The 19,635-nt window shown below is 47.3% G+C and overlaps 1 protein-coding gene across 1 annotated transcript in view; it reads right to left on the bottom strand.

The window, feature by feature from the left end:
* Window positions 1–217: 217 nt before the first annotated feature.
* The window catches only part of E2F2 (E2F transcription factor 2), a 95,796-nt gene continuing 76,378 nt past the window's right edge, over window positions 218–19,635 (bottom strand). The window contains exons 3-7 of the mRNA XM_070764516.1: window positions 18,365–18,584; window positions 15,142–15,300; window positions 10,846–10,960; window positions 9,882–10,029; window positions 218–1,430 (exon numbers count right to left, since the gene is read on the bottom strand). Of these exons, the coding sequence (XP_070620617.1) occupies window positions 1,183–1,430; window positions 9,882–10,029; window positions 10,846–10,960; window positions 15,142–15,300; window positions 18,365–18,584 (890 nt within the window). The 3' untranslated portion in view covers window positions 218–1,182. The remainder of the gene's footprint in view (window positions 1,431–9,881; window positions 10,030–10,845; window positions 10,961–15,141; window positions 15,301–18,364; window positions 18,585–19,635) is intronic.

Raw genomic sequence — 19,635 nt, 5'->3', positions numbered from 1 at the left:
TGACAACTATGAGACAATTACTGGAAAAGACTGATTTGTTTCCCTCCCTTCCACCATCCTACTTAAGGAAGAGAGATGCGTAACCTTTAAAATATCTTTCCTTTTTTGGAAAGAAAAAATAAAATAACAGCTCAAGAGCCGTTTCACCTTTCACAGAAATGAACTAAACTTGAAATAGGTAGCTCCTTCCATCCAGCAGCATCAAACACAAAGGGAATTAATTGCACTGCAATTTTATTTAAAGCTGCAGGTGTGTGACCTTACAGCAGGGAAACTGAGGTGTTGTTTTTTGGCAGAAAACCAAATCTGGTTATCTGATAGAAAGTGATCTGTCGCAGGGAATTTCGATGACACTGATACAAGGAAGCTCTGTTCTGAACAGTGATAAAAAAAAAAAAGGATTGCTTCCGAGATGCCAGTGTCAGCCTCAGAAGCAAATGAGCCTCAGAAGCAAAAAATACGGTATTTTATTGGGAAGATCATACCAAGAAGACAGCCACTTTCAACCTCCTGTTCCTGCTGAGCAATCCTGCAAATCACTTCCTGTTCCAGGAGATTTACTTTCGGACAACTTCCTAAGTATAACTGGGATGCCTGGGTCAGGGGTCCAAAAGGAAAATAATGGATCTGGGGCTTCTCTGGCGCGCTACCCCTGGAGAAATCACGCTTGCCCACTTATGAAGGGTAGATTTGTGGTTCCTTCTCAGGGGGTGAGCGGTGCCCTAGAAGGAGGACTTATGCCCATTGAGCTGTGTGGAGTTCCGCCAAGAAAATACACAACTGAATTAAGACTTCCTGGTTTCTCCAAGGCGTCGGCAATTGGGCCTGATGGGAGGAAAGAGTGAAAACAAGAGTCCAAAGCCCTCAGCCCTTCTTAAAAAAAACCAGACAAGATGTTAGGAACAGGAAGAAAAATGAAGCTTCCCCATAGCAACTTATGGGATGCTTTACTGCACTGGGACCCATTCGAGATCCTTTGGGAAAGCCTTGAAAGGGCAAGGATTTTCTAAATGGAGGGCAAACAAGCTGGAAGAGGGTCGCTTGCGAGCCGTGTTCTTTGGACAAAATAAAAAAACAAAAGTCGCTGTTAAGAAAGAGCCAAAAGCTTCGGAATCTGGATCTCTCTGTGCGCGCAGGGCATGTCATTGGTAGCACCGCAGAAGGGTCGCGGAAGCTCTGGGTTCAATTTTTCAGCAAATCCCCCAAGTCATACGCGTCAAACAAGTCACTTACACCCTCGCCCTCCTCCAGTCCCCATAGATAATCCTCTTGATCAAGGGGAGGGGAGAAACTGACAAAGGGGCTTGGGTCACCGTAGGTTGTGGAAGGGAGCTGGTCCTCCGTCTGCTGCAGGAGGTGCTGAGGGGGTTCCAGGAGGCCGTCCCCGCCCTCCATCAGGCAGTTCGGCACCTCTGTCTTCACCAATTCCACTGGGAAAACAAAAGGGAAGTCAAGGCACAATGTGAGCATTGCGGCAATGATGGCAGGGCCAAGACATTTTAGTTATTTTATTTCATTATGTTAATTTATTTCAATTTATACTGATGTATTGATTTATTTCATCGTGTTCCTGTAGTGCAGTGGTTCTCAACCTGGGGGTCAGGACCCCTTTGGGGGTTGAACAACTGTTTCACAGGGGTTACCTAAGGCCACAGAAAAAGACAAATTTCCCATGGTGTTACGAATTAAAGCTTCTATTCTGGCGCCTTGGAACATATTTTTACAATCCGACCAATCAGTGGGGGACCTGTTGACAGTGGGGGTGTCCCTCTGACCTTCCTGCCAATCAGCTTAAAATTCTGTTGAGAGAATTGGCACTAGACTTATGGTTGAGGGTCACCACAACATGAAGAACTGTATTAAGGGATCGTGGCATTAGAAAGGTTGAGAACCACTGCATAGTATATATTGGAGGCGGTGACCCTTTGAGAGCTGTATGCAGCAAAATTTTGTTTTAATGTATTAGTGTGACAATAAAGTTATTATTCTATTCTAAGAGCTGGCACCAGAATAACAGAGTTGGAAGGGGCCCTAAGGGTCTTTCTAATCCAACTTCTTGCTCAAGCGGAGTCCGAGTCGAAGTACTCCTCAAAGTTCCAATTGATTTTTGGAGCCATCCTGACACCTAGATTGGGGAACCTGAATCTGAGCTTCCCACTCAGTTGAGAGTTCACATCCCTCGTCCCCCACCCACAAACTTGTCACGTTGTCCACTCCGATTGTGCCAGCATGACCAGTCCTCCTTCCGCTTCTGCCCAGGTGGGTGGGCACAGGATGGCCTTGAACCACTAGAAAGAATGCTTTGTGACTGCATCTGATCCCTTGTGAAACTCACCCCTCCCAAATTTACTTGCGGGACCGTCTTCTGCCTCATGTATCCCAGTGGCCGGTCAGGTCTTACAGAGTCAGCCTTCTCCAGGCCCCGTCAGCCAAATAATGTTGTCTGGTGGGGCCTAGGTGAAGAGCCTTCTCTGTGGCAGCCCCGGCCTTTTGCAACGAATTCCCTCCAGGGATTTGCACTGTCCCCACTCTCTCCGTCTTCTGCAAGGTCTTAAAAATTCATCTCTGCCGACAGGCTTGGGACAATTGAGCCTTAATATCTAGCCCCAGCCAAAGACTGAATGTATGGTGCAGAATGGGATGAATGTCATTAGTATAATTGGCATTAATATTAATTGGCATATAAATCCAATAAATAAATAAATAATTTTAAGCATTGGGGCTTTTAGAGTGTATTTTAATTTAGATTTCTTACATGTTTTGTATTAATCTTCTTGAGTCTAAGGCAGTGATGGTGAACCAACTTCAGCAAGAGAGACTCGCAACCTGCAATTTCCGGAGCAATGAGTCTACGCAGGCAAAGGCTCTCCCTGGCTATAATAGCCACTCCTCCCCCCCTTCCCTGGGGTCGAGGTTGATGCCATATCTGAAACCCGGCTGGGCAAATTTCAGAGAGAGGGACACCTCCCTCCGGGCCCAGCCAGGTTTCAGTAATACAAGCCAGGTCGGCCTCCTCATCCAGGATCAGATCCCGGGTGAGGAGAGCTTTATTTACCACCGACCTGGCATTGAGCAGCAGCAACCTGAGCCCAGGGCCAGAGTTACACTCATCACCAGTACCCAAGATTGGGCTCACAGAGCCGGAACAAGGGACCGTTATTAAGCAACGGTCTCTCGTTCCCCTGGAACGGCTAACTCTGTGGCCCCCACCATATCTGCCTCTCCCCAGCAACACAGGGATATTCCGGCCCTCTGTCACCCCAGAGATCGGTGCCCCTTCCTCTCCTGTCTCCCGAGCGTCAGGTGGGCCAAACCTATCATTCATACTACTCACAATCATCTCATCCATACCGTACTCCCCCCCACCCCAACCATCACACTCATACCAATCATTCATTCCATGCACAAGATTAACTCTATTCCAATCATCCATTAATTAGCGAACCCTCCCAATATTAAAAAAGGATTAAATTAGTAATAGGTAAAAATGCTAATAAAATGTGGCACAATATAAATACATATAAATAGAAATAGAAAAATTCACAAAATTAATAATTAGTAGTATAAAATGGTAAAAAAGTAAAAATCAGATCTTAATACTAGTTATTAGTTAATCATCGGTTAATCCGTCGGTCCAGGTGAAGTGTCTTTGTATAGCTTCAATAAGTCTTAGATCTTAAAAGGACTTTAAAAGGTCTTAAAAAGAACCGTTGTACCTACCTGAACGGTCTTCTCAGTGCACTGGAAGGAGAGTCCAACATGGGTAATACTCCAATTCTATTGGTAGAGACTGAGTTAAGATTAACATATTAATGAGCACCGCCCCCTCTGCTCTCCCCATGAGCCAGTTTTAAGACGAAGAAACATAGTAAGAGGATAACCAATTTTTATTGTTAACAACCAATAACTGACTAACTGCCTACTCCGGCGTCCCTGCACCCAAACTCTACCGGGTGGGTTTGGACTCTCCTTCCAGTGCACTGAGAAGACCGTTCAGGTAGGTACAACGGTTCTTCTCCATTGCATCTGGAAGGAGAGTCCAACATGGGATATACCAGAGATTCACGGCCCATGGGAGGGAAAAGGTCTTGTCAGGGACGTTGGAGATAAACAAACTCTTTGTAACACACGTCTCCCAAATGCCGCCTCTGCAGAAGCGAAGGAGTCCAACTTATAATGTCGTATGAAGGTCGTTGGAGCCGACCACGTTGCAGCTCTACAGATGTCGTCAATGGACGCCTGGGTGGCCCAGGCCGCTGAAGTTGCCGCACTCCTCGTCGAGTGAGCCGTCACTCCCGGCGGGACCGATTGGTTACGAGCTCTGTACGCATCCCCAATACAGTCCCTGATCCAACGACTAATGGAGCTTGATGAGAGTCCAAGTCCCTTTTTATCCTCAGAAAATGAAACAAACAACTTTTCTGTCTTCCGAAAGCTCTCTGTGCGTCTAACGTAAATCTTGATCGCCCGGCGTACATCGATCTTATGCCATCGCAATTCCGATGGGTGATTGCCATGTGTGCAAAAGTCAGGCAGGATGATCTCCTGCTTCCTGTGGAACTCTGAGTTTACCTTCGGTATGAATGAAGGGTCCAATCTCAGCACCACTCGATCAGGGTAAAATACGCAAAGGTCAGGTCGCACTGATAGTGCCGCTATCTCTGACACTCTTCGAGCCGACGTAATAGCAACAAGGAAGGCAGTCTTGATCGACAAGAGTCGTAATGGTATGGTTCTTAATGGCTCAAACGGTGGCTTTGTCAAGGCCTTAAGGACCAGTTGAAGGTCCCAAGACGGAAACCTCCGGATTGGCGGAGAATGTTGGTTTACAGCTCCCCGTAGAAAATCTTTAATCCAAGGATGGTAAGCCAAGGAGCGGACACCCTCAACCTGTATCATGGTCGCGAGGGCTGCTACGTGCCATTTGAGTGTATTAGGGGCTAAGCCCCGATCCAGTCCAGTTTGTAGGAACTCTAGGACCGCAATCACTGAGGCCTGTTCAGTATTGATTTGGTGTTTGTCGCAGAAGCCGCAAAAGGCTGCCCATGTCGTCTGATAAATCCGAGAGGTGGATGGCCGCCTTGCCGCTTGCATGGTGTCTATGACCTTTTCCGGTAGTTTCAACCCTCGTAACCTGACCCGTTCAAGTGCCAAACGGTCAGTTGAAGCCACTGGGGATCTGGATGTTGTAGGTTCCCCTGGCTGAGAGCTATCATCCGGTCCGGAATCCTCCAAGGGGGTGACACCGACAGTGCCACCAAGTCGGAGAACCACGGACGTCGAGGCCAATGAGGGGCCACCAGCAACACCTCCGCTCTCTCCTTCAGGGTCTTTTCCACTACCCTCGGTAGTAGGTTCGTTGGCGGAAAAGCATAAAGAAGTCCTGGTGGCCAAGCTGACAGGAGAGCGTTGACCCCTTCTGCGCCCTGTGCTGGAAACCTCGTGTAGAACCTCGGAAGTTGGGCGTTCGAGGGGCTGGCAAATAAGTCCACCAGTGGAAGGCCAAACCGACTCACCGCCTGTTGGAACAGAGCCGGATCCAGTCTCCATTCTGACGGATCCAAGGTGGAGCGGCTCAGCCAGTCCGCCTGTGTATTGGAAATCCCTGCGATGTGCTCCGCTGTTAGAGACCGTAGATGTTGTTCGGCCCAGCGGAATAGTGCCTCCGTCTCCTCCATGAGACGCCGCGACCTTGTGCCCCCTTGGTGATTCAAGTGGGCTCTGGTCGCCACATTGTCCGTAAGCACCAGCACGTGCTGTTGATGAACCAGGGATGCAAATGTCTTTAGCGCTAGGAAAACAGCTTTTAACTCCAGAAAGTTGATGTTGACCTCTGAAAGGTCCTCTGCAGTCCACAGTCCCTGAGCCATGTGCGCTCCAAGGTGAGCTCCCCATCCCGTAAGACTGGCGTCGGTTGTCAAAATGACCTGATCTGTTACATGGAATGGGGAGCCCCTGCTTATGGCGGCCGAAGTCCACCATTGGAGGGACTCCCGGACTCTTTGTGGTAAGCATACTTGTCTGTGTGAGTGGCTCACCTTGTTCCTTTGAGCTGGAAGCAGGAACCACTGTAGTGTCCTGATATGGAACCTGGCCCAGGGAACGATGCCAATGGCTGACACCAGAGTCCCCAGTATTTTTGACAGCAGTGACAGTGTTACTGGTCCTTTGCGAAGACTGGCAATTAATCGCCGGATATTGTCTTGTCTCTCCGGTGACAACGACACCGTGCCCTCTTGAGTATCGATAATCGCTCCCAGGTGTAGTAATCTGGTAGTCGGTACTAGCTGGCTTTTCTCCACATTGATTGTGAAGCCGTGCAGTTCCAAGGTGTGAATAGTCTCTTTGAGCTCCCTCTCTGCCGCTACCTGGGATCTGGACAAGATGATTATGTCGTCCAGGTACGCCATCAGTCTGATGGATCGAGCCCTTAAGCTGGCAGTCAGAACGTCCAGGAGCTTTGTGAACGTACTGGGGGCCGAAGACAGTCCGAATGGCATGGCCCTGTATTGATAGTGCTTCCCTTCGGTGACAAATCTGAGGAACCTGCGATGGTCCGGGTGGATAGGGACATGCAGGTATGCCTCCTTGAGATCGATAGATGTTAAGATGTCCCGGTATCGAATGGAAGCCAGAATGGTCTGCAATGAGTGCATCCTGAACCTTCGATATTTTATGAAAAGGTTCAATTGCTTCAGGTTGAGGATCAACCTGCAGCCTCCTGAGGGCTTGGGCACGATGAAAATCATGGAATAAAATCCCTTGCCCTCGTCCTGTTGCGGCACCGACTCTATGGCCTGGATTTCTAACAGATGTGAGATTTCCTTGCGTAGCTGTAGTTGCTTTGGTATGTCCCTTGGTGTGGGACAACGTATGAAACGGCTGGGAGGTGTTTGGATGAATTCCAATCGGAGCCCTTGAGTAACTGTTGCTGTGGCCCACTTGTCGGAGGAGGTCGCCTGCCAGGCTCTGCAGAACCCCTGCAGCTTCCCTCCGATGGGCTGCGGGCTGTTCGCGTCATTTCGTGCGTTTGAACCCTCTTTGAGAGTTGCCACGAAAGGGCCTCCTGGACTGATGATAGCCTCTTGTCCTATCTTGATAGGAGCCACGGTCACTCCTATAGGACTGTTGGTTGTATTGTCCCTGGGAGAAGGAACGTTGGTTTTGCGCGGAACCGGTAGAAGTCTCCCAGCGAAAGGACTGCCTCCTTGAGTACGGCGTGAACCTTCTATCCGGTCTCCTGTGAGCTCTAGGAAGGACCTTCCTTTTATCTTTGTCTTCCACCAAAACCTTCTCCAACAGGTCCCCAAAGAGGGTGGAACCTTGGAAGGGGCCGGAGGCCAGGCGCCACTTAGATTTAAGATCTGCCTGCCAGTTCCGTAGCCACAGCAGGCGGCGTGATGACAATGTCGTTGCCATGCTTCTGGTGGCGAACTTGGCCGCGTGGAGGGTGGCATCTGCCGAAAATTCTGTCGCCGCCAGTAGTTTACTTAAGTCCTGGCGGAGGCGCCCGTCCTCGGGCCCTAGGCGGGATTGCATTTCCTTGATCCACATGAGGGAAGCGCGGTTAATGAATGATGCCGCTGCTGCAGCCCGAAATCCCCAACCAGACATCTGGTGGGCTTTACGGAGTAATGTCTCCGCCTTCCGTTCCTCCGGTCGTAGGCATTCCCCGGTCTCTGAGGGGACCAATGCGCTGGAGACCAGCGTCACTACCGGCTGGTCAATTGGGGGAAATTCGAGCAGCTTTTCCACCTCCTCGTCGAAAGTGTAAAATTTCCTCTCGAGGGTGGAAGGTCCCTGAGCTGCCGCAGGCTGCTGCCAAGGTCTTTTGATCCCTTTTACGAAAATGCCTGATGCAGGAAAATGGTCAGACTCGGGTTGAGGCTCGTCCAGTAGGGAGGCTGAAGTTTGACCGGACTCAGTGGCTTCCGGAGTCTTTTCTGAACCCGGCAGGTTCATCACTTGCTTAGCCTTAGACAATAAGGTTCTGAAGAGTGCTGGCTTGAACAAGCCAACCGAAGGGGCCTGCTCTGGGGCAGCCTCATCCTCGGAAAAGCCATACTCCGGTTCACTTTCCTCAAACTGTTCTTGTTCTTCCAATAGAGAGCCAAAACCCGAGGGGGGCGGAACCGACCATGCATCTGGAGCGTGTTGTGGAGGCCCTTCATACTGTTGTGCCCCGGGAGCCTGCGAGTACGCATTCGCGATAAGGTCCTGCAGGTCTGGGGGTAAATTGTGCCACGCCCCGGGCTGAGACCGCAAGCCCGCCGCTGTGGGCGTGAAGGTAGCTGATGGCCCCTGGAGGCCTCTTGGTGCCTGTGTTGCTGAAGCTGGTCTGGCCCAGGATGTGCTGGGTGAAGGCATCACTTGAGGCAGGGGTAGAAACTGCCTATCTGGTGACCAGTCTTTCTCAGGCGTAACCCCTGAGGGCCCAAAGGTGGATGGGGGTGACATAGGGTCCAAGGGATGCCTTTGAGTCAGAGGAAGACCCCCTGGAGGCGATTGAAGTGCTGCTTCCAGCTTTTGTTCTAGCGCCTTAATGCGCTTTTCAGCCTCTTTAATGGAGGATGAGGAAGCAGATGAATGCTTTGTCTTTTCCTTGGCTTTCCCCTTCACTTTATCCTTAGGGATGGCAGGAGAGCCTGTGACCTCCTTTCCCTGATTCTCCTCCATATTACTCACGTTTGGGAGTGATTTATTTCAGGTTAAATGTTGGCTGACCTCCGGTGGCTTGGTTCTCGCCTGCCTCGTCAGCAAAAGCTCCCAAAATGGCGTCTCGGGTCTCCCCGGGTCTGCGCCTGCGCACTAGAGCCTTCTGGCTCGTTCGCGCCCTTTCGCCGCCTGCCCAGCTGTTTTTCGCGCCAAAAGGCGCTTGCCGCTCTAGCCGCTTCCAAAATGACGGCGCCCAGCCTCCGTGATTCTCCGGACCGCTGCTGGGTCCCTCCGTGGCCGGGCGGCTGGAGAGTGGGGCTTCCTCGCCCCCTCCCGGCTCCTCAGGCCGGCACTTGTCCGTTTTGACCCCGCGAGGGGCTCCGGCGGTTGCGGCAGCTGTGGCGGGCGCGGCGGTAGCTGTTCCGGCTTCTCCGGCAGCTTGGAGCCGTTCCGATCTCCTTGCGTCTGCCGCGGCTCGGTGCTGACCTCCCTGTCAGCTGTAAGGCGCTCGGCTTTCCTCGCTCCGTGCGAGACGCCTTCAAGCCTCCCAGTGGGGGGGGGGCGGACCCCCCCACCTTTGGCTGACAGCCCCGGTATGGTCTCGGAGACCAGGGACCCCCAGGCTGGTTGCTTCTCTTCGGGGTGCTCCCACTGGGGGAAGGCAAACAACCCCTGAGAAGGTTCGTTGGGGGTGCTGCCCACTGAGGGCAGAGACCCCTGACCGTCTGCTCCTCTTCTATTGCAGCGTCTGAAAAACAAAGAAAAGGATTAAAACGGTAACAACACTTTACATATTTAATTTGTATTATTTTAAGGTTATTAAAACCCCTAAGCTACAACTCAGTATGTCTCTACTCTAAGACTGAGTTTTAAAACTGGCTCATGGGGAGAGCAGAGGGGGCGGTGCTCATTAATATGTTAATCTTAACTCAGTCTCTACCAATAGAATTGGAGTATTACCCATGTTGGACTCTCCTTCCAGATGCAATGGAGAAGCTGTTGTTTTTCCCCAGCCAGTCCACTAGGGGGCGTGGATCTTCAATAAAGTGCATAGAGGTCAGGAGGGGGGGGAGGGGGGGAAACAGACAATGATAGTCATTTGCAAGTTCATATTAGCAATGTCCCAATTCCCAAGCAACCAGTTCCATCTTTCTCATTTCTCTTTCGTGATTTTATCACTAACTTCTGCACCAGGGTGATCATTTCTTTAGTGTTTGTAACATTACCTTTGACCGTTGTGGGTTTAGTAACCTCCTGATGCGCTGGAAGAGGAAAAGAGCTTTCCTTGGCAGGACTTTCTTCCAGAATTTCTTCTGGGCACAGGTAGACCTCAATGGGGCCATTGGTACTCCTTAGGTGGAGCTGGACGTTTTCCTGGAGGAAGAGGAGCAAATCAAGGAAGAGCCAAAGGCACCTGTCTTGAGAGCAAACAATTATAGGTAGCCCTCAATTTACCACTGTAATGGAGCTGGCCCATCACGGTCGTAAAATGAGTGACTTTTGTGATGGTCATTAAGCAAACCATTTGTTTTCTATGGGTCAGTTTTGCCCGAAAACCAGATGTCAATGCTTTGGGGCAAAAATGTTATAACACACGGTGTCCAGGGGGAAAGCATTTTGAAATTCCCTGACATTTCCCTGTAACTTGCGGATCTAGTTAAGGCGCGGTTGTAGATGACATGCCAAACGGCCAAGCCGTGGAGAAATATCAGTAGCTGAGGAAGCAAGTTGTTGCCACAGTTATGCTCATTTTTGCTTGACTCTGCCAGGCAACGCGATCAGTTTTTTTTAAAAACATGATTTTCCCCTGACTTTTAAACATTTTGATAGTTTGTTTTTCCCCAATTTATTGTTTTTTTCACAAATTCCCTGATAATTCCCTGATATTTCCCAAACTGCCGATTTCCCTGATAATTCCCTGATTTCCCAGGTTTGCTAGACACCCTGTGTAAAACAGTCATGCGAATGGGAGATGCTGCAGACAGTGAATGTGGGCTAGTTGCCGACCACCCAAAATGTGGTCATGTGACCTGGTCAGCGGGGTGTCACTGAAACTAGGTTGTTAAGTACCTTTGGGGGTCTGTCTTAAATTGGCACAGTCACTAAGCAACCCGTTGTAAATTACGAACTAACTATAGCAAGAGACAGAGCCACCACTGAAATGAAGAATGATTAAGTTACCAGTCCTACCTCACAAACGTCAGGCACCTCCAGACGAGTTTCAGGAGGCGCTCTCACCACAATCACCGTCTGCTCATTAAAGTTGCTGATGGCTCTGATATCCTGATAAGTGACGTAGGCCAACGTAGGACACAGGGAAGTTAAAGAAAATAACTGCAAAGAGACACCAAACTCTGAATTCTGATGGGCAACTGTGGCAGCTGGTGGACTTCCAACTCCCAGAATTCCTGAGCCAGCATATGGCCTGGAGACTTCAACTCCCAGAATTCCAGAACTAGCTATACTGGCTGAGGAATTCTGGGAGCCCTAAAATTGCCATAGTTGCACACCCTGGTCTAGGTCAAGAAGGGAATAAAAGATTTTGAAATGGCTCTTCCAGCTTTATCTGTATTCCTGGTTTGTTCTGTATCTTAAGTTTCAACCAGTCCCATTTGGGCTTGAACTTACATGTCAAGTTGAAAAGGGGGTTGTTTCAAATGCAGGGCATTCCCCATGGTCAGAATCCCTACAGGATACTTTTGGAAAAGTTGAAAGAGGTTCCAACTCTCAAAAATTGGGGGGAAATTGAGTCGAAGGGGTAAAATGAATGTAATTAGGAATCCTTCTGCTCCTTCGCCTTCCCAAGTGCCCCCAATTAAAACAAAATAAAGCCAAGATCTTTTATTTTTGTTTCTATCTTTATTTGGGCATCATAAAGGAAATTTATGCAAACGGTGATGGGCCTCCCCAGATATGCCCATGTCTCTCCAGCACTCCATGGACTGCACTGGTTGCCAATTGGTTTCCGGGCACAATTCAAAGTGTTGGTTATGAGCTATAAAGCCCGACGTGGCTTTGGACCACATTACTTGTATGACCGCCTCCTGCCATATGAGTCCCACACAGTTGGCCTTCTCCAGGTCCCGTCAACCAGACAATGTTGCTTGGTGGGGCCTAGAGGAAGAGCCTTCTCTGTGGGGGCTCTGGCCCTCTGGAACCAGCTCCCCCCACAGATCCGCACTACCGCCACCCTCCTCGCCTTCCGCAAGAGTCTCAAGACTTATTTATGCCATCAGGCTTGGGGCCATTAAACTCCAGTCTTCTGACCCAACAAATGCTGTCTATGTTTGTTGTGTGACTGACAATGACTGATTTTAATACTACGGGGGTTTTAGATGAACTGTTTTAAATTAATTGCATTATGATGTTGCATTTTTAAAATATGTTGTAAGCTGTCCCGAGTCTTTGGAGAGGGGCGGCATACAAATTCAAATGAATGAATGGATGAATGAATGAATAAATAAAATTAAAATAATAAATGCATAAATAAATAAATTTAGTCTGGTGGTTAATACATCAAGCTAGAAACCAGGCGACTGTGAATTCTGCCTTGGCATGAAAGCAAGCTGGCTGATTTTGTCCCAATCACTGGGAGACTGGGAATTCTAGTCTCACCTTACGGCACATAAGCTTACTGTTTTAACTATTAGATTTGTATTGCATGTTGTGAGCCACTCCAGGTCCTCGGAGAGGGGCGGCATACAAGTCTAATTAATAATAATAATGATAATAATGATAATAATGATGATAATAATAATAATAATAATAATAATAATAATCCTCGATCCACAGCTCACATTAGAGAAACATCTTTCAGATGTGGCGAGGGGGGCGTTCGCCCAGGTTTGCCTGGTGCACCAGTTGCGGCCCTATTTGGACCGGGAGTCACTGCTCACAGTCACTCATGCCCTCATCACCTCGAGGTTCGACTACTGTAACGCTCTCTACCTGGAGCTACCTTTGAAAAGTGTTCGGAAACTTCAGATCGTGCAGAATGCAGCTGCGAGAGCAATCATGGGCTTTCCCAAATATGCCCATGTTACACCAACACTCCGCAGTCTGCATTGGTTGCCGATCAGTTTCCGGTCACAATTCAAAGTGTTGGTTATGACCTATAAAGCCCTTCATGGCACCGGACCAGATTATCTCAGGGACCGCCTTCTGCTGCACGAATCCCAGCGACCAGTTAGGTCCCACAGAGTGTGTCTTCTCCGGGTCCCGTCAACTAAACAATGCTGCTTGGCGGGACCCAGGGGAAGAGCCTTCTCTGTGGCGGCCCCGGCCCTCTGGAACCAACTCCCCCCAGAGATTAGAATTGCCCCCACCCTCCTTGCCTTTCGTAAGCTACTTAAAACCCATCTCTGCCGCCAGGCCTTTACAATTTTATGCATGGTATGTCTGTATGTATGTTTGGTTTTTATAATAATGGGTTTTTAATTGTTTTTAGTATTGGATTATTATTATATGCTGTCTTATTATTGCTGTTAGCCGCCCCGAGTCTCCGGAGAGGGGCGGCATACAAATCCAATAAATAAATAAGTAAGTAAGTAAGTCAGTCAGTCAGTTAGTCAGTCAGTTGGGTGACTCTGAGCTAGTCACTTTCCCCCTCAGCCCAACCCACAGGGTAGTTGTTGCTGTGAGGAAAACAAAAGAATTATTGTGGTATGTACAACACCTACAACTACTTGTAAAAATAATGAATGCAGACAATAAATAAATAAAACGGGCACAGGGAGATATAGTCAGCTCTTGGCTGCAGCCCTGGGGCTTACCGTAAGAAGCAAATCCAGTCATTATGGCTTACCATATTTTTCGGAGTATAAGGCGCACCTTTTTCCTCCCTAAGAGACTGAAAATTTGGGGAAGCTTTTCCTCCCCCAGCCCTAACAAGGTACTAACGATCTTCCTGGCTCCCTCTGAAGAAGCAGGTTTTTTCCCCAGCCCTAAATCTTTGCAGGTTTGTTTTCCTTCCTCTGAAAAAGGTTGTATCCAGCCCTAATGAGGTGCTAATTATAAATTCCTACTCCCTCTGAAGTACAGTAATACCTCGTTTCCCATAGCAAACAATGTAAAGTCAATTAATGCGTGCAAGCAAAAAAAAAAACCCTGCAAAAAATGGCGCTCCGCTGGGCGCCGCCGCCTGGCTGTTGCCTTTTGAAACAGCTGGACTTCTCGGCGTCCTACTGAACCCGAACGCCGAACCCGAACTTTTGCCGAACTTCCGGGTTCAGCGTTTGGGCGGCGGGTTCGTAAGCTGGAAAAAGTTCAGAAGAAGAAGCAAAAAATTTCCGAACCCCAGGTTCGTATCTCAGAAAGTTCGTATGACGAGGGGTTCATATCACGAGGTACCACTGTAGTTTTTTCAAACCGTAACTCTTTGCACACTTGTTTTCATTCCTACTTCCTTCGATTTATTTTTTCAGCCCTAACCAAGGAATAAAATAATGTGCTGAAGCTGACCCAACTAAGGATGCTAGCCAGATGAATATCTGCTTGCAGATCCCCCCCATTTTCTTTCCCCAAACTAAGGTGCATCTTATACTCCAAAAAAATACAGTACAGTGATACCTTGTCTTACAAACTGAATTGGTTCCGGGACGAGGTTCTTAAGGTGAAAAGTTTGTAAGTCGAAACAATGTTTCCCATAGGAATCAATGGAAAAGCGATTAATGCATGCAAGCCCAAAATTCACCCCTTTTGCCAGCTGAAGCGCCTGTTTTTGCGCTGCTGGGATTCTCCTGAGGCTCCCCTCCATGGGAAACACCATCTCTGGACTTCTGTGCTTTTGCGGTGCTGCAGAGGAATCCCAGCATCGCAAAAACGAGCACTTCACTGGCAACGGAAGTATGGAGGTGGGATTTCCCAGCGAAGGGAGCATTAGTGAAATCGCAGCATTGCAAAAACACCGAAGTCCTTGAAACCTCACCTCCAGACCTCTGTGTTTTTGTGATGCTGCAATTTCACTGAGGCTCCCCTCGCTGGGAAACCCACCTCTGGACTTTGCCAGCAAAGCGCCCATTTTTGCACTGCTGGGATTCCCCTGCTGGGATTCCCCTGCAGCATCACAAAAACACAGATGTCCGGAGGTGGGGTTTCCCATGGAGGGGAGCCTCATAGGAATCCCAGCAGTGCAAAAACGGGTGCTTCGCTGGCAATGGAAGTCCGGAGGCGGAGGCATCCCAGCGGCGGTGGTGGGTTTGTAAGGTGAAAATAGTTTGTAAGACGAGGCAAAAAAATCTTAAACCCCGGGTTTGTATCTCGAAAAGTTTGTATGATGAGGCGTTTGTAAGACGAGGTATCACTGTATATTTAAAGAGGGTAAAGGTGCACCTTGACTTGCTTGATTGAGGTAACCCCGAGAATTGCTCTGAGTGGAGTCTGCTGGGTTTTGAACCTTTGGCCCCTGGTTTTCATTGCAGTGTGACCCTTCGGGAAGCCTCTCCCTGTTTTCTGTTCTCTTCGCCCACCCACCTCTCCAAAGGATATCTTTGGTTGGTCTCGTCTTCTGTCAGACGCTTTAACTGGAGAGAGGACTCCTGCATTAGCTTGTCCAAAGTTTTCTCCTTCTTCGAAAGTTCAGTCAGTTCCTGTCGCAAGACATGTTGCTTCGTGGCCACAGAAGAATCTTCAAAAAGGCCCGTTCCCCTGGACATCACATGAATAATAATAGGTCAGAAGAGTTCCACTTGCTAAACCAGAGTTCAGGTTTTCACTCCGGGCTCTCCGTCCCCCACTTTTATCCCCCCTTGGGGTTTTATATAAATCCTGATGAATTGTGTTATTTCAACGCAGGCCTACTTATTGGCTGAGATGAAAACCCACAAATATTCTATTATTCAGAAAGCTTAACCTATTGAAAAGGGAGAAAAGTTTTTTTTAAAGAAAATTATAACAGTATACAATCGTAACTTAGGATATCAGCAGTAATGGGCCCCACACGATACGAATGGGATGGGCGATCCGTTAGGATTTTTTAATGAGTTCCTGAGGCCAGCGAGGGCGTGCATGAGCCCAACATGTGTGCACGCACCCCTGTGCAAGATTTCACTTGCACATGCACCCACAGCGATATCTCAATCAGGTGAAATTTCAGCAATTTTTGCTTCTGCGCAGGCACATGAGTTGAAAATTGCAGAAATCTCACCCGCATGGGCATCCTTGCGTGAGATATTGCTTTGGGCGCATGTGCAGAAGTGAAATTTTGCACGGGGGCATGTGCACATGTGTTGGGCGCATGTGCACCCATGCCAGCCTCGGGGTCCTGTACTGGTAGGAAAAAGTGGAGCCCTTCGCTGAATATCAGACTTACAAACAAGATGATTTGGCTTTTCATCCAAAGTTAAGTAGAACGTGAAAAAATTGCTTTGAATTCGTGGCAGGACGGAGATTCAGAAGGTTTTAAAGAAAAGATTAAAAAAGGAAAAAAAGAGGCACAGAGACATTGATCCCAAACATGAGCGAAAACACAAAGGGGTTCAAAGCCAAAGCAGAGGGAGAAACAGACTTAAAGAGATTGAGAGGAAATGTGGAAATTAAGGAAAATGATTTGAAATGTGACTCTGACTGATAAAGAAAAGCAGAAGAATTAAGAAGTGAGCAGAGCAAAATCTGAGAAAATGCCCCCTCCTTATACAGACAGCCAAGGGAACTGTAAACGGGCAAAGTAATTATCATAGAAAAACAGCATTTCTCTTTAAGGTTTGAATTCTGGCAGTTGAAATCCACAAGTCTTAAAGTTGCCAAGTTTGAAGGCACCTGCTCTAGTTGGAGAAGGGTGACTTACAGCAAATGAATGATGAAGAAGCAGTAAGAAGGGGAGGCAGAGGTGTGGAAAGAAACTGGAAATTTATTTATTTATTGTTTGTTTGTTAGAGTTGAAAGGAACCATGCAGATCATCAAGTCCAACCCCCTGCCTAAGCAGGAACCCTATAGCACCCCAGCCAAATGGCAGTCCAATCTCCTCTTAAAAATGTCCAGAGTATTGGAGTTCACAACGTCCGTTGGTAGGTTGTTCCACTGGTTGATCGTTCTGACCGTCAGGACGTTCTTCCTTATTTCCAGGTTGAATCTGTCCTTGGTCAGCTTCCAGCTGTTGTTCCTCGTCTGGCCCTCTGGTGCCCTGGAGAATAAAGTGATCCCCCTCCTCTCTATGGCAACTTCTCGTGTACCTGTAGACTGCTATCATGTCCGCTCTGGCCCTTCTTTTCTCTAGGCTATCCATGCCCAGTTCTCGCAGTCTCTCTTCATAAGTCTTGGTTTCTAGTCCCCTAATCATTTTGGTTGCTCTTTTCTGCACCTTCTCCAGAGTTTCAATGTCTCTTTTGAAGTGTGGTAACCAGAACTGAATGCAGTACTCCAGGTGTGGTCTGACCAGGGCGTAGTAGAGTGGTATTAAGACTTCCCTGGTCTTGGAGTGTTGATGCAGCTTAGGATTGTATTGGCTTTTTTGGCCGCTGCTGCACATTGTTGACTCATGTTTAGTTGATTATCCACCAAGACTCCGAGATCTCTTTTGCAGTCGCTGCTATTGAGGGGTTTCTCTCAGGCTGTATGTGTGTCCAGGTTTTTTTTTTACCTAGGTGAACAACTTTGCTCTTGTCGATGTTGAACATCATTTTGTTGGTGTGGGCCCACTGTGTTAGTCTGTACAGGTCTTTCTGTAATTTGAGCCTGTCTTCTAGGGTATTGGCTATCCCCACCAGCTTGGTGTTGTCTGCGAATTTGATTAGTTGCCCTTCTATTCCTTTGTCCAGGTCGTTGATGAAAATGTTGAAGAGCACAGGGCCCAGGACAGAACCCTGTGGTACCCCACTGCCTACCTTCTTCCATGTGGATTTGGAACCGTTGAGGACAACTCGTTTGGTGCGGTTGGCCAGCCAACTGTTAATCCATCTGCATGTGATGTAATCTACCCCGCTTTTTTCTAATTTGTTGATTAGGAGATTTAGGGAGTTAATAGCGAGACAATGAATGGAGGGAAGGAGAAGGTGGGGGAGAGAAGGAATAAGAAGAGCGGATGAAGGTTGGAAGAGGGGAGTGTTGGGTTAGATAACACTGATCAACACAAAAAAATCATCAGCAAAGGTAATATGTCTGTTTTTATGGAGTTTAATGTGCTGATTCCAAAAATATGCTAAGTTTTGCTCTATCACATAAAGTTTCTGACATAGAAGCATTTTTATTGTTACTTAATTTCTGATGTAGATTACTGTTTTCTTAAAGTTGCTAGTATATTTTCTATACTTTATAATGATGCTGCTCCATGAAAACTATACCTGTAACAGAAAAACTATATACATTTTTGAAATCAGAACAAAAAATGATTCAGAAAAGTACAAGGTTAACTGGATGATTACATTTTTTTTGTAGATCTGTTTAATAGGTGTTGAAAAAGGTGCAAAGATACTAGTTTATGAATTTATTTATTTGTTTGTTTTTGTATTTATATGCCGCCCCTCTCCGAGGACTCCGAGGAAATATTGAAAATGTATGTGTATTTTATTAATATATTTTAAGGTGTGTGCGTTTTGTTATAAAAATGGAATTTGTGGAAAGGAATAAAAAAAATTTTTTTAATTTAAAAATTTAATTTAAAAAAAAGAATGATGTTCCTGTTACACATTTGATCATCATGATATCCAACCCAATTTATATTGGCCATTCTCTTTGGATCTCTCTTGCCCCTGAAGTTCTTTCCAACCAACTTACATCCACTGGATATTGTTCTTGGATTTCTTGCGAATGAGCTGAATCCCTTCCAGGACATTGGTGATGTCATAGATACGTCGTTTTTGTACCTCCAGCACCTCAGCAGCCCGGTTCAAATCCAGAACCCCGTCTTCTGATTCGCTCAGCAAGTGGATAAATTTCTTGGTCAGCAAGCCAAGAGATGTGTCGTAGCGTGTCTTTTCTCCAGGGGATTTGGGGGCTAGAAGACAAATAAAATCCATGCAATGTAATCTAATTAACATGGTTCAAAGTTCAATTACTGCAATGCTCTCTACATGGGGCGGCCTCTGAAGAGTGTTTGGAGACTACAAATTGTGCAAAATTATTATTATTATTAATAATAATAATAATAATAATAATATATTAGATTTGTATGCCTCCCCTCTCCGAAGACTCGGGGCGGCTCACAACAATCATAAACAATGTACAAATCCAATGTTTAAAAACACAATTTAAAAACCCTTATAATAAAATAATCACACAACCCAACCAAACCATACATAAACCAAGTAGTTGGGGGAGGTGTCAATTTCCCCATGCCTTGCGGCACAAAATGCAGCCACGCAAGCTATAGTGGGGCTACCAAGATCTGCCCACATCTCAACATCACTCTGTGAGCTGCACTGGTTGCCAATTGGTTTCTGGGCGCAATTCAAAGTGCTGGTTATGACCTACAAAACCCTACATGGCTTAGGACCAGATTATTTTTGGAACTGTCTTTTGCCTCCTGTATCCCAGTGGCTGGTTAGGTCTCACAGAGTCGACCTTCTCCAGGTCCTGTCGGCCAGACAATGTTGGTTGGCGTGACCTAGAGGAAGAGCCTTCTCTGTGGTAGCCCCGGCCCTCTGGAACGAAGTTCCTCCGGAAATATGTACTGCCCACTCCCTCCTGGTCTTTCTTAAAGCTCTGAAGGCCTACCTCTGCCGTGGGCATGGGGGCTGTGAGTGGTGAGATTGTCTTCGGCCAATACTATGTATGATTAAATTGGATGAATGCACATAACTGTATGTGAGGTTTTTAATACTTTTTTAGTAATTTGTATAATTTTTTAATAGTAATTCAGATTTCTTTACATATTGTTCCATTTATAATGTTATACGCCACCCGAGTCATCTCAAGAATGGCGGCATAGAAATCAGATAAATAAATTAATTAAAAATTATTTGGGATATCCCTGCTTCCGAACCCTTCCAACAGTATGTGGGGAAAGGCCTCAGGCAAAGAGATACAGCCAAGGGAACAATGAAATA

The sequence above is a fragment of the Erythrolamprus reginae genome, chromosome 11, assembly GCF_031021105.1.
Source record: "Erythrolamprus reginae isolate rEryReg1 chromosome 11, rEryReg1.hap1, whole genome shotgun sequence".
Taxonomy (NCBI): Eukaryota; Metazoa; Chordata; class Lepidosauria; order Squamata; family Dipsadidae; genus Erythrolamprus; species Erythrolamprus reginae.
This window is presented reverse-complemented; position numbering and strand designations above follow the sequence as displayed.